Raw genomic sequence first — 14,603 nt, forward strand, 5'->3', positions numbered from 1 at the left:
CCGCACTGGAAGTGTTATCATTTAACATTGCATCGGAAAATTGAGGATTTGAGGATTTGAGGAATCTCACATATGCCCTAATTCTACCAATGATCTTTGATCGGCTTTGGTCCTTTGTTTTTTTGTCAATTTTTGTATTTTTTAAGTCTTTTTCTAGTTCATCCTTTAGTTGGTCAATGATAATGTTAACATCATTAATATATTGGTGATGTTCAGTAAGATGTTTAGCTCTTTTAATCAGGAGCATCAAGGTTATTCCTAAAATAGGAATAAATTCAGTCATTATAGCAAGAAATGTTAGTAAGTTAATCTGATCCATGTTGTGTTGATTGTTGTGAAAGTGTTGTAAATATAGCAGATAAATTTCGCTTGGTATTTTGAGGTGTTATTTTATATTGTAGTGACAATTCCCCGCTTACAATAAAGATTTCTTTCTTGCCACCATACTCGATTTCGTCCACATAAATTCGCGCACTCTTATTGGTTCCTTGCTAATGTCAACTTGGTATTTGCTTTTATCACATTAGCATTAGCTCTTATCACATTAGCATTAGCTTTTATCACATTAGCATTAGCTTTTGTCGCATTAGCATTAGCAAACCACGAATCACATAGCTAGAAACCGACACATCAATTAGTATAAATGGCCCCTTTCTTTCCATTCGATTTCAGTTCAGTTCATCTCTTATCTCTTTTTCTTAACTCTTCTTCTTAATAAAGAATCTCTTAAGTGGCTTTCGGACGTAAACATCCCCGAATCTTGAACTCCCACTTCTTCTTTCTACTTCTCATCAGATCAGCTTTGATAGCTCATTTAAGGCCCATAAATTGCCTTTTTCCTTTATTCTCACTTCATTTCCATTGTATCCAGAGTATAGCCGACGCTCTGCGATACTACATTTGGTGCTCACTAGAGGGATCGTTTAACAAGAAACGGCCCATATAACAACTCAATAAATCACAAAACAAACATTTATTAACCCTTCAAACATACTCTCCACAAAATAACAATAATAAGAAAACCACACATATACAACCCATAAACATTACCTTAAATCCAACCAACAATAAGAAACCAAGCAAACAGCAAAATGAGCAGTCAATCCAAGTACGCACCTCGAACCTCTCGCGAAACCGACGACTATGTTGGATCCTCATCCGACATACCTCTGTTGGCACATGGCACCGATACATTGAGCTACAAGCCGAGACTCGTCGACTTTTGCGGCTATGAGGGCGAAGATTTCCGCTATTTCAGGGAGACCCTTGAGTCGTACTTTGCGATTGCAAACATTACCGATACCAAACGACAAGCCAGCATCTTGAATGCACAAGTCAAAAAATATGCACGCATTTTCCTGCAAGGATTGATCCGTGCTGACAATAAACTTGGAAGCGACTATCACGAATTGATCAAGCAGTTGGAACGAGAATATGTAACGCCAGACGTTATCGAATATTACAAGGACGCATTTGACCAAATCACGCAAGGAGAGGATGAACCCCCACGAATGTTCCTGGGTCGCATTCAGCAAGCTGCGGATCTGGCTGCCTTGTCTTCTGGTGAAGCTGATGCATTGATAGCGGCAAAATTTAAGTCAGGATTGTTGCCTCGTGTTAAGCAGCATTGCTACATGATGGGAGCAAACACCTTCGAACAATATAAGAAATTCGCATACGGTTATTGGCGAGGTCGACATGGAACCACCCTGTATCCTCAGGATAACCCTTTCCTGCCACAAGCAGAGGAGGACAGAATCCCTACCTCATGGATAAGCAGAAATCAAACCCCTAAAGAAACCATAAAGAAGGCCCGTACCAAAGCCTTCCGCCCACCTAATCTGAATAACGCCAGCGGTAGCACGACTCCTGCGATCGACGCACTCACCAAACAAATGCAAAACCTGGAATTATTCCAACATGAGTCGGCCGATGTCGATAACACCGCTCCGCAAAGCTTGGAAGGCATGCTGCGCCGCCTAATCCAGGAAGAAACGAAGAGAGTAGCTGAAAGTACCTTTAGAAACAACGATTATCGCTCGCGATATAACCGAAACCAAAACCGCAGTGATAATTACCAGCATAACGGTAACGGGAGGAACAACTCGTACCGCTCCAATGACTATAACCGTCGTGATAGCTACCAACGGCCCTACAACTCGAACAGACGGGAAAACGAAACGCGTTACTCCCCACGAGAAGACGGAAATAGGGACCGTAACCACCAACGCAACGATAGCAATAGGGAGCCACCCGCTCGACCTAACTCGCCTTCAGGAACGTTCGCCTTTATGGAGGAATATGACTATACACCGGTGGAAAGAGACCTGTATGAAGACGACGGGTATTTCGAAGATTGTGGGTCAGAGTACGAAACGGACTATGAGGACGACGAAGAACTGCATGTTCAAGATGACGAGCTGTACGCGGCCCAACAACCAGCAGTAAGATCGACCACACGACAATTACGCCCTCGCAACGAAGCAGGTAAGGTACAAAAGAACAATTCGCAAAAGAGAGTAGAATTTCGAGACCCTCCTGTTCGACGACGAAAGAAACAAGCCACGACCGGTCCCACGGTACCTCGTGATGAGCCCCTAACGAGACAGGTCCCCATGACAACGCCCATTAGCAACCAAGTCAACACACAAACCAGACCAACACAGCCAACCCTTGCCGCACCTACCACAGGTCTACAATCAGCCTTCGGACAGACGGCCCTGTCCAAGAACAACACGATGCCGGCCGCGAAACAATGGACTCAGCTCAGAACCCCTACAGATAACATGGACATTGACTCACCATCGGAGGGAGCTGAGGTCAAAACGAAACAAAATACCTCGCCATTCGCACCTACACCACCTACCCCAGCAAAAAACAGAAGTGTAGCGGGAAGAGCCGCGCAAGAAAAATCGACCCCTCAGAAAAATAAAAATACACCCAAGAGAACCCAAAAATCGCCAACCCAAAATAGAAACAGAAAACCCGTAAACACAACCCAGACCAACATCAAACGTACCCCATACGATGTCTCTGCAGACTTGCTAAGCAGAACAGCCGATATCAGTTTCGGTCAACTACTAGGCGTCGCTCCATCTCTACGACGACAAGTTACTAAAGCGTGTCGAGACACACGTACCTTGGCCGTATTAGATGAAGAGTCTGTACCGTCGCCCGCGACAACAGCGCTTTACACGACCTTCTTATTGTACGACACGCCCGTAAAGACCTTGGTAGATTCAGGCGCCAGCCGCACCTGTATGTCCCAACGTCTAGCACAAAAACTCGGTCTTGAGATCGATGAACCATCGACAGCTGTCTTCAAACTAGGCAATGGAGCCCGCCACGCTTCGTTGGGCATCATAAACAACGTAGAGTTGCAACCACACGGGACGGATTCTGTCCCTGCTGCAGTAGAAGTACTACCCTCCTGTCCTAACGACCTTATTATCGGAAATAACTGGCTCAAGCAAGCCCAAGCTACGATCGACTATAAGACCAAGCTCTTATGGATACATCACGGCGAAACTCGGTCAATTCCCGTCACTTATGAACGACCAAAGTTGAGTCTAGAACAACCATGGGAAGAAGAACCCACTACAGATGACGACGAAGCGGCATCCGCCACGACAGAAGATTCGACCGCATCGACTACTGGAAACGAATCGTCAGACCAAGAGTCCTCGTCCCTAGCTGATGAGATGCTGACCAACGAATATTGGCTTGAGGATGAGTTGTTCGCCATTGTCGAAACCGCTCAGCCACTAGAATTGATAAAAGAACACGACACGCTGCATCTGATAACCAACGATTCTATCGACATCGAAGCTGCATCCTACCAGACATATGAGATAGATATCCCAACAATATTGAAATCTTCCAACACCTATATCTTCGATACCACGCAAGCTTTACCTGATCACATTGGAATCCACTGCGGAATCCTCTACCCAACCGATAAAACTTTCAGAATTTCAATCATCAACATGTCAGACACGCAGAGCTTTACCTTCGGAGCTGATGAAATACTTGGGGAATTATACGCTGTCACCACCCATGACCAAGGCTACGAGCTGGTCATTGAGCCTAAGACGCCGCGACAAATAATCTCCATGCCTACCGAACTTAAACCACTTACTACGGCACAACGAGAACTCTTCAATCTAGGAGAACTAGATCCAGAGCTACGAGCAGAATTCTACCATTTGATTACTCAATTCCAAGACATATTTGACTGGGACGGAGAGACTATTGGGAGAACAGATTTTATCAAACACGACATCATCACTGAAAAAGACACGGCTCCCATCCGTCACCGACCATACCGCATGAGCCCTTTGGAACTCAAACATCTCAAAATTGAGCTCGACAAGTATTGTAAAATGGGTATCATCCGGCCATCCAACAGCCCTTGGGCCGCACCCATTATCATGATTCGCAAGAAAAGTCTACCAGGCGACACCGAGCCACGGTATCGTCTCGTTGTTGACTATAGGAAATTGAACGCAGTAACACGCTTTGATGCCTATGCAGGCGTGCCACGAATTGACGAGCTCCTGCACAACCTCACCGTTACCTCATCCACCGCCTTTAGCAGCCTTGACCTTTCTAAGGGATTCTATAACGTGCCACTCAGCGAAGACGCTATCCCTAAGACTGCGTTCACCACCCGCTTTGGCCTGTATGAGTACTTACGCATGCCTATGGGCCTTGCTAACTCGGTACAGACGCTCGGTCGCGTAATGAGTAGTTGCTTACGCGCCCTACTTAACCGCACTTGTCTTATTTACTGCGATGACTTGATTTGCTACGAAAAAGATCAGCGATCACATATCCGTAACCTGCATCACGTATTCTCCTGTTTACGCCGCGCTGGCTTGATCCTCAACCCTCAAAAGTGCAGTTTTTTCCAGAAAGAACTCAAATTCCTCGGCTACATTGTATCAGCAGAAGGAATCCAAACTGACCCTGCCAAAGTCGAAAAAATCGCTAACTTCGAACGGCCTCAAACCGTCAAAATGCTTAAAAGTTTCATCGGTTGCGCCTCCTATTACCGGTCATTCGTAAAAGGCTTTGCCAAAATTGCACGACCATTACACGAGATGACAAAAGATGGCACCATCAAGCTCCAGTGGACCCCGGACGCGGTTACCGCGTTCGAAGCGCTGAAGGAAGCACTCTGTACAAGCCCCATACTTGCCTATCCGGACTATAACAAACGATTCGTCCTATGCTGTGACGGAAGCTCCCACGGATATGGTTGTGTCCTTAGCCAATACGGCGACGACGGCAAGGAACATGTCATTCTGTACCTCCGCAAAGGCCTGCAGCCAAATGAACGCTCATGGTCCGCCAGCAAACTCGAATGCGGCAGTGTCATTTTCGCCGTAACACGTCTAAGACCTTACCTTCTTGGCTCCAAAGAGAAATTTCTCATCCTGACCGATCACGCCAGTCTAAAGGGACTACTAAACGCAACAAACCTAACCGGCATTTTAGCCCGATGGGTGCTCACACTCTCCGAGTACTCCTTTGAAGTCAAATATCGACCTGGCAAAGAGAACAAGAATGCCGACTTTCTCAGTCGCTTAGGATATTAACGTCATTACTATTTTCGACCAGTACCCGGGAAGTCGTTAAAAGCATGAGGACACGCTTTTCTTTTTACCGGCGCAACCCGGCACCCCCTATTTACAACTTTTTGCTACACTTAAACAAACAAAACACAATAAACCCACACAAAACACAAGAAAACAATATAACCCCACAAAAAAAAACAACTCCTTTCTACATATCCACACTTTCGCTTATAATCTTTTATTTTCGCTATTCACATTTTCTTACTCTTATCTACATGCATTTTCGCGCATTCAACTGCCGCGCTGATCAACACAACATTCTCATTTACCCAAACACAACTTACCCTTTTTAATTATAACACAAACCACACCATCATCTGACAACTGACAACTTCACAAATGCTGACAACTCTGACAATACACACAATGGACACAAAGAAATTAGCTTTATTACATCATTATCTCAACACGCTAGAATACCCTCCGGGTATCACAAAGCAACAGGAACGATACCTAGCATCACAAAGCAAAAATTATCTCGTATACAACGACCGCGTTTACCGACGACAAGGTGCCGGTATCCGCCTTGTACTCAACAAGCAAGAAGCCGACAATGCTATCTGGACATACCACTTCTATCCTACCGGCGGTGCTCATTATGCGCTACACACAACATACCAACGCATAGCACAACGCTATTACTGGGAAGGAATGCGACGCGACATACAGCTCACAATAGCACAATGCTCCCGATGTCAACGACATGGAAAACCCGAGAAAATCGAACTACTACACCCGATACCCGTTGAACCAGAACCATTCACGATGGTCGCACTAGATATCAAACACCTCAGACCATCTCGTGCTGGTCACTCATACGTCATTGCAAGTATCGACTATCTGACGAACTACGTCAACGCAAAGCCGGTCCGCCTCGCAAATGCCACAGAGGTCGCTCTATTCATATATCAAAACATCATCTGCACGCACTCACACATCAAAGTACTACTCACCGACAGAGGATTGCCAGTCAACAACAAAATCATCGACGAAATCTGTAACAACTTCAATATCGAACACTGCATGGCGAGCGCTTTCTCACCTAGCGTAAACGGAAAAATTGAACGATGGAACCGCAGCCTAGCACAAGGATTGAAGCGATTATCTAACGAAGAAAAAGCAGACTGGAGCGCGTACCTGCCCTCGCTGGTACTCAGTTACAATAGCCGCATCCACTCGACAACGAAGGCATCACCCTTCTACTTACTATACGGCCGTCACCCTTGGACACCGTTCGACAGATCCGTACCACAAATAGAAAGCAACACAGATGTGACAGCCTGGACACAAAAGGAATATGACACCTGGATGGACACACATCTCAGACTTCTCAGGAACATCCGGCAGAACGCAGCCGACACCATCAAAGTATCCCAGCAAAATCAAAAGAAAGCACTAGATCGGAAAATACTCGGCAAGAAAAAGCACCTGCTGCAACCACCGTTTAAAATTGGGGACGCAGTGCTAGTTTATCATAACGCTATCGAATCGTCGTTCTCAGCAAAAATGGAAGACATGTGGAATGGTCCTTACATTGTGCACCACAGCAACGGAAAACACGGATACACTCTTAAGACACTAGAAGGGAAAATGTTACGAGGCACGATACACGGAAACCGAATGCGTATATATACCAGCCCAACGTAGCGTTTCGACCGACATACACCTCCCGATACAAACAACCCGAAGAAACGATGTCGACACCCAACCATCCTGACATCCTCGCGTCCCTGGATGAAATCGCGCCGCCTGCAGGACCCCAAAACCAAGGCTACAGCCACGATGACATCTTGGCTATCCTCGCGCAACTCGACGAGACGAAACTCTCCCCAGCTTTGGTAGACCGGGTCAGAGACCAACTCGAGCGGGAAAGCGTGGCGCGACGAATCCACGAAACACGAGCAGAAGTAGTTAATCTCCTCGTGCAAGAAATCTTTGACAAAGACGCATTATATCAACAATGCCGCCGTCACAACGCCCGACACGCTGGACTCACAGCAATCTTCCGGGCCGTAGGCTTGCCTACTGGCGCATTAGATCCTTCGCACCCGTTCCGCAAGGCATTGACCAAAGCCTTTTCGGCTGCCGCTAGGGCACGACGTAATATAGTGAACGCTTAATTACATGTAATAGCTCCACCATCACCACCACAATATTGAAATAAAGCAATTCAAAAAAAAAAAAAAAAAAAAAAAGAAAAAACAAACACAAAACAAAACACAAAAAAGAACAGTTACAAAAGCGAAACACACAAGATGTCCAAAACATATACAACACAATATACAGAACAAGTATCGATCACTGCTCTACTGTTACCCGCATTCGCGCGCGGCTGCATTAACATTAAACCAACCCGGATCGTCAAACTCCGCAGAGCCGCTCAAGGCATAAGCTGATTCTCCCTTAGCATAAGCTAATTCCACCGTAGCATAAACTAATTCCACTATAGCATAAGCTGCGTCCGAGATAGCAAATGCTAACGCTATACAAGCATAAACCGACACTACCATAACACGAAGCACGACACCCGCATTGTATCGAAACCGAATAATATAAATATCTGTACATCTCCAAACCATCCGTCTTCATTAATCTAATCGTCACAATAAACCTTTTCTTCTTACGAAATCGACCATGCCCTACAACAGCTACCCCTCGCCATCCTATTCCCCATCGTCCTTGTTCGACTCTCCCCCCTCAACGACAACTGCTTCATCGGCACCGACACCCGACCAAATATCGGAATGGGATAAGCCTGTCGAGTTGCCCATTCATACTCACCAAGATCACGCCGACGAGCCACCAAAGTACCAACCGAACCCAACCGCACCTTGCCTTGTTGACTGTAGCGGTGGCAAACTTGTTTATCGATTATACGACCCCGACTTTGTACCGCCGCCCTTATATCCAGAATCCAAGGACCTCCGAGTCGAAATGGGATATTTCTTTGACCTCACCCAAGAGTGCGTTGCCCAACATATCAACCACCGCAAAGCCAAGGAAAAGCTGGCTACTGCCCGCCGTCTCCTCGCTCACCGCATCGCCGTCCGTTTGTCTGCCGTCCTCCGGCGTTACCGGGATGAAGCTGCGCGCCAGCGCGTTATCCGTCGCTATATCCACTTGCACATACACGACACGTTTATTTCGACCGACGAATCACTTTTCTCCCTTATAAACATCTATTATAACAAGATGCTCGGGGATGGTCTGCCCGCAGACATGGCCGCCCGGGACGTGCGGATCTAAAGCCAGGGGGCTATGTAGTGACAATTCCCCGCTTACAATAAAGATTTCTTTCTTGCCACCATACTCGATTTCGTCCACATAAATTCGCGCACTCTTATTGGTTCCTTGCTAATGTCAACTTGGTATTTGCTTTTATCACATTAGCATTAGCTCTTATCACATTAGCATTAGCTTTTATCACATTAGCATTAGCTTTTGTCGCATTAGCATTAGTAAACCACGAATCACATAGCTAGAAACCGACACATCAATTAGTATAAATAGCCCCTTTCTTTCCATTCGATTTCAGTTCAGTTCATCTCTTATCTCTTTTTCTTAACTCTTCTTCTTAATAAAGAATCTCTTAAGTGGCTTTCGGACGTAAACATTCCCGAATCTTGAACTCCCACTTCTTCTTTCTACTTCTCATCAGATCAGCTTTGATAGCTCATTTAAGGCCCATAAATTGCCTTTTTCCTTTATTCTCACTTCATTTCCATTGTATCCAGAGTATAGCCGATGCTCTGCGATACTACAATACATAAAGAACCAATTTTACAAGGTTTTTTACATGGTTCTTTATTTAATGTAATTTCAGTGCAGTAAGAAGTATTTTTGGATTAAAGAAAGAATATAGAGACATTTAAAACTCCGCTAAAGTTAATTAATAAATTTATTTCTTCAAAATTGAATTTTTTTTAATTATAAAAATAAACATCATAATATTGTTATGCATAAAATAATAAATGAAAAAAATAAAGAAGAAAAAAAAGAAGATAATAAAAACTACTTTTATGAACAAGAGGTAAATAAAAAATTATATACTACAATAAAATTGCCATCATTATATGAATTATATCCTTATTTTTTAGATGAAGAAGAAGCAATTAATTATCTATTAAAAATGAATATATTAAGAAAATATGAAAAATGTCCAAAGTGTAGTAATAAAGTACATTATGAAAATAAACAGAAAAGATATCATTGTTCATGGTATCAATGTAAGAAATCATTATCAATTTTTCAAGATACAATATTTTATAATGCAAAGTTACCAATTAATAAAATTTTATTTCTATTATATGAATTTTTAAAAAAAACATCACGAGATAGTGCTGCTGTTACTGTTGGTATTACACATATTACAACAACTTATTATTATAAAAAATTTAGAGAACAACTTTCAATCTATGCAGTTGATAATATAAAAAATAACTTACTAGGTGGTAAAAATGAAACTGTTGAGATAGATGAATCGTATTTTTGTAAAAGAAAGTATAATAAAGGTCATCATGTAAGTGGAATATGGGTTCTTAGTGGTATTCAGAGAGGTACAAAAAAAATATTTACTATTCCTGTTAAAAACGTAATAAAGAGACATTATTATATCAAATAAAAATATATGTTAAACCAGAAACAAGAATTATAACAGATTTTTAGAAAGGGTATATTGATTTAAAAGATAATAATTATATTCATGATAAAGTTAATCATAAAAAAAATTTTAAAATAAAAGGTACTGATAATCATACTAATACAATAGAAGGTATCTGGAATGGCTTAAAGATGAACATAATACCACAACATAGGACTAGAAAATATTTATTTGAACATTTATTAGAGCAACAGTGGAGAATGAATAATAAGCATAAAAACTTATGGATAGAGTATTTTAAATATATTAAGTTTTCTAATAAAGTACTAAAAAAATATAAAGTAATAAAGCTTGATAATATTTTAAAGAATAATAAAATAGCTATTGCTAGGTCAGTTGAAATTAAAATTTGAAATATATATTGTAATGAATAATAAATTACATTTTTAAATGATTATTATAAAATTGAATTCTCTATTATAAAATAAAATGAATATATTATATCTTCATGAGATAGATGAAAAGTTAATGCAAAATATAAAAAGAAGCTGTATTATTAAGGATATGAAAAAGAATAATATATATGAATATAAAATTATTAAAGAAGATAACAACTTTTTTATATATAGAAGAAAAGAAAATATATTGTCAAATCAAAAGTTAGTTTATAAATTTAAATCATATAATAAAAATATAGTTCTTAATAAAAAAAGAAAAGAAATAGATACTGATATTATTGAAAGAAAAATAAAAAAAATAAAATTAGATTAATATTTATATCTGTATTCTTAAAAAATTTAAAAAAATTATAAAATTTCTACTATATCTCTAAATAATATATTCAATCCGTATTTTTTTCTATTTTCTTAGAAATTGGTTTATGTTCTTTACTATGTTTAGAACATAAAAAATCTTTTTTTCCATTTAATAAATTTGTTCTAATTTTTTTGGCACAGAATTCACCATCTCTTTTTCCTTTTTTAATTTTATGGACACAGTATACCTCGTCCATATGAAGATAAAGAAAATGATCATTTAAAAATATTTCCTTTATCCTTTTTTCTACTTTTTTTATTATATTTTTTTCTATATCATTGTCTATTAATAATATCTGTAAATTTTCTATCAAACTATTTCTAAGTTTGATAAAATCAAGAGGCAGGGAATCATTGAGAGCAACCATTTTCTTTTTCCTTTTGAATGATTTATTTTTATATAAAAATAAAATTCAATTTGTAACTATTTTAAATTTTTGTTACCCCCAAAAATTTTGTTAATAATAGTTTTTATATGAAAACAGTTGGTAATGCATATACCCCACTCTAGGTAATATTCAATATATTCTTTTTCATTAAATATCTTTTTAATTATATTCATAAATAAAATTGGATCCACTATTTAAAATAAACTCTTATAATGATTAAATTTAATTCGCTTATATGCAATAAATATAGGATCATATATAATATTTCTAATTTTTAACTTGTAAATTTTAATATGCTTCTTTACAATATAATGCTTACCATGGCGCATATGCATTGAGAAACATTCCATATTATATAACTTTAAATTTATCCTTTAATTTTTCTATTTTTAAAGTTTTTTGACAATTTTAAATACTAAAATATATTTATTTTTTATTAATCTTTTAATTATTATTATTGTTTTAAAGCTGTTATTATCTTAAAATCTCATTTTATCTTTTAAACTTAAATTATATTTAATAAGTTTAAACCCCGCAACTACTTTGAAATACCCAATGTCTGTACTATGTTTCTCATTACCAACTGTTTTTATATAAAAACTATTGGCAACAAATTTTTTGTTGGTAACAAAAATTTAAAATGGTTGTTAATTAATTTTAATTTTTATATAAATCTTTTGAGAATATTACAGAATAATATTATTTTGTTTTTTTCCTTTAAAGACCTTTGGGTCTGAGTAAAATATGTTTAGAGTATTAAAGAAAATATTTTAATAAGAAAAAGAAAAAAAGAAATTGGATATTTATTGTTGAAATAATTTAGAAATGATATTCATCATTTTTAAATCTATTGCATCATAACAATATTTTAAATTTCAAAAACCTCTAAATATTATTGTAAATAAAATTTTTATTATAAATTATTTAATTATTTATTTTTCAATTATTTCCATAAAAAGAAATATTTCCTTTTATAGTAATTACCATATATATTTTATAAAACTTAAGATCCTCGATCTTTCAAACAATTAATCTAACATAACAACCAATGTCAAAATAAAAACAAATATTTTTATTTTTCCTACCAGTTAATATATATTGACAAATAAAAATAAAATAAATGATCATATGATCATTTTATTTTACCAATGAAATTTTTAATTTCAGTTTTTTTATTAGTCAAATATTAATAAATATATTTTAAGAATAATTTTATTTATTTCTACTAGTTGGATATATTCATTAGAATACTCAATTAAAAATATATAGTTGATTCGTAATTATTCCATTGATTTATATTTATTTAAAAAACATTATGATGTTTATACAGGATTTTTCATCTCCTAGCGGACGTTTGAACTTTTATTTAGGCAGAGTGGACATGAATGTTAATCTGAGTAGACATGAATGAAAATCGAACTGGATATGAATGAAAATTGATCTGGACATGAATAAAAATCGAGCTGGACATGAATGAAAATCGAACTAGACATGAATGAAAATCGAGCTGGACATGAATGAAAATCGAGCTGGACATGAATGAAAATCGAGCTGGACATGAATGAAAATCGAGCTGGACATGAATAAAGATTGATCTGGACATGAATATAGATTGATCTGGACATGAATAAAGATTGATCTGGACATGAATAAAGATTGATCTGGACATGAATAAAGATCGATCTGGACATAATAAAGATTGATCTGGACATGAATAAGGATCGACCTAGATATGAATTAAAATCAATCTGGACATGAGTAAAATCAATCTGGACAAGATAATAATCAATCTGTACATTAATGAAAATCAATCTGGACAAGAATAATAATCAATCCAAACACAAATGATAGACAACCTGGACATAATAACAGTCAGCCTGGACATAGTTTTAGTCAACTAAGACTTCAAAAAAGTTGAAGAAGTAGATAATATATTAAGTGTAGCAGAGCAGATCAGCAGAATTTGTAAGTACTTAAGATTTTAAATTCAAGTCAAGACATAATAAAAGTTAAGTAGTACAAAGCCAAAGTCAAGTAAGATATAGTATGGCTGTTTCACTCGTGATAGGAAGCTTTCAGGCTAACGTACAGGAAATGGCAAGAGTGCGTTAGAGACTCACTGTGTGCACAAGCCTACTATTTTACTGTGGGAACAGCGTCTGAACGTTAAATTGGAGGGTGGTGGCTGAGGTAGGTGGAAAGTGTGGGGTTTGTTAGCGGAAGCAGGGAGGAAAAAACAACAACAACCAAAGATCCGTTTTTTTTTTCTCATTACCATTCGCCTTGCAAATCAACAGCTGCGACGCACACTTGTAAATGGCTCCTACTCTCTTCACGATGAATAGAAACAAAACGGCACAATCCACAGATTTCTTGAAAAACGAAATGAAGGTAATTGTTTTCTTAAAAAAAGCACGTGCTCAAGATTTGTAAGGAGTAGACCGCCGTTACTGCTCAAAAAACGCCGGGTAAGTGAACAAGGGAAGGAAAAGGTTATCGGTTGTGCTTGGGGTATAGCTTTAGTGGACATATGCTCATTCAGAATTACTGTTTCTTTCTCTTTTTCTCTGTATATACTTGATGCACCATCTTGCACCATTCCAACTTAAAACTTACGTGCGTAATACAACATCGTCTTCGACTCGCATAATCGATTCGTACTCACAACAACAACGACGCAACAATCTTTTTCTCCATTACTCAAACACAATTATATACAACATGACGCTGATCCGCCATTGGCTTGCAAAACATACAACCTGACGCGATTACTTTGCTCCTTTTGCATATACCAACATTAACATCGCCGGTCTTGATGGATAAATGAGCTGTAGATAGCTGGAAGGATAACTGACGGGTTTCTTTCCTTTTGTGTTGATGTGGATTGGATGAAAATAAAGTATGATGACCGTTATATAAGAAAGATAACAAAGAAGGTTTTACAAGAGTTATACAAGTGCGAAGGATGTTGTTTCGTGGATACGGATGGTTATTGTAATTTTTGACATTGCGTGGCAGAGCGTCTGGTGCCATTCACAGTCTCGCGTTTGTGAGCCCATTTGTATCCACACAATTCCGAGATGCGATCCTTGAAGATCTGCCATTGAGCAGCAGGAACGCACACGATTTCATCAGGAATGAGTGCAAGAACGCCAGGTAC

At 38.7% G+C, this 14,603-nt stretch overlaps 3 protein-coding genes across 3 annotated transcripts; all 3 read left to right on the forward strand.

The window, feature by feature from the left end:
• Positions 1–7,333: 7,333 nt before the first annotated feature.
• BDB00DRAFT_790745 (uncharacterized protein) lies at positions 7,334–7,798 on the forward strand (the record flags this gene model as incomplete). The annotated part of the gene is made up of 2 exons (XM_053120986.1): positions 7,334–7,739; positions 7,773–7,798. The coding sequence occupies 2 exons, from the start codon at positions 7,334–7,336 to the stop codon at positions 7,796–7,798; spliced, it is 432 nt and encodes a 143-aa protein (XP_052976191.1).
• Positions 7,799–8,100: 302 nt separating this feature from the next.
• BDB00DRAFT_840728 (uncharacterized protein) lies at positions 8,101–8,957 on the forward strand. The gene has a single exon (XM_053124783.1). It carries the CDS (start codon positions 8,274–8,276, stop codon positions 8,883–8,885), a length of 612 nt encoding a protein of 203 aa, XP_052976192.1. The 5' UTR covers positions 8,101–8,273; the 3' UTR covers positions 8,886–8,957.
• Positions 8,958–9,792: 835 nt separating this feature from the next.
• BDB00DRAFT_730787 (uncharacterized protein) lies at positions 9,793–10,209 on the forward strand (the record flags this gene model as incomplete). Its single annotated transcript, XM_053118312.1, has 1 exon — positions 9,793–10,209. A coding segment is annotated over one exon (417 nt), but the record flags the coding sequence as incomplete, so codon positions are not given.
• Between the last annotated feature and the right edge of the window lie 4,394 nt (positions 10,210–14,603).

Source organism: Zychaea mexicana, assembly GCF_025766255.1.
Source record: "Zychaea mexicana strain RSA 1403 chromosome Unknown BDB00scaffold_79, whole genome shotgun sequence".
Lineage (NCBI taxonomy): Eukaryota > Fungi > Mucoromycota > Mucoromycetes > Mucorales > Lichtheimiaceae > Zychaea > Zychaea mexicana.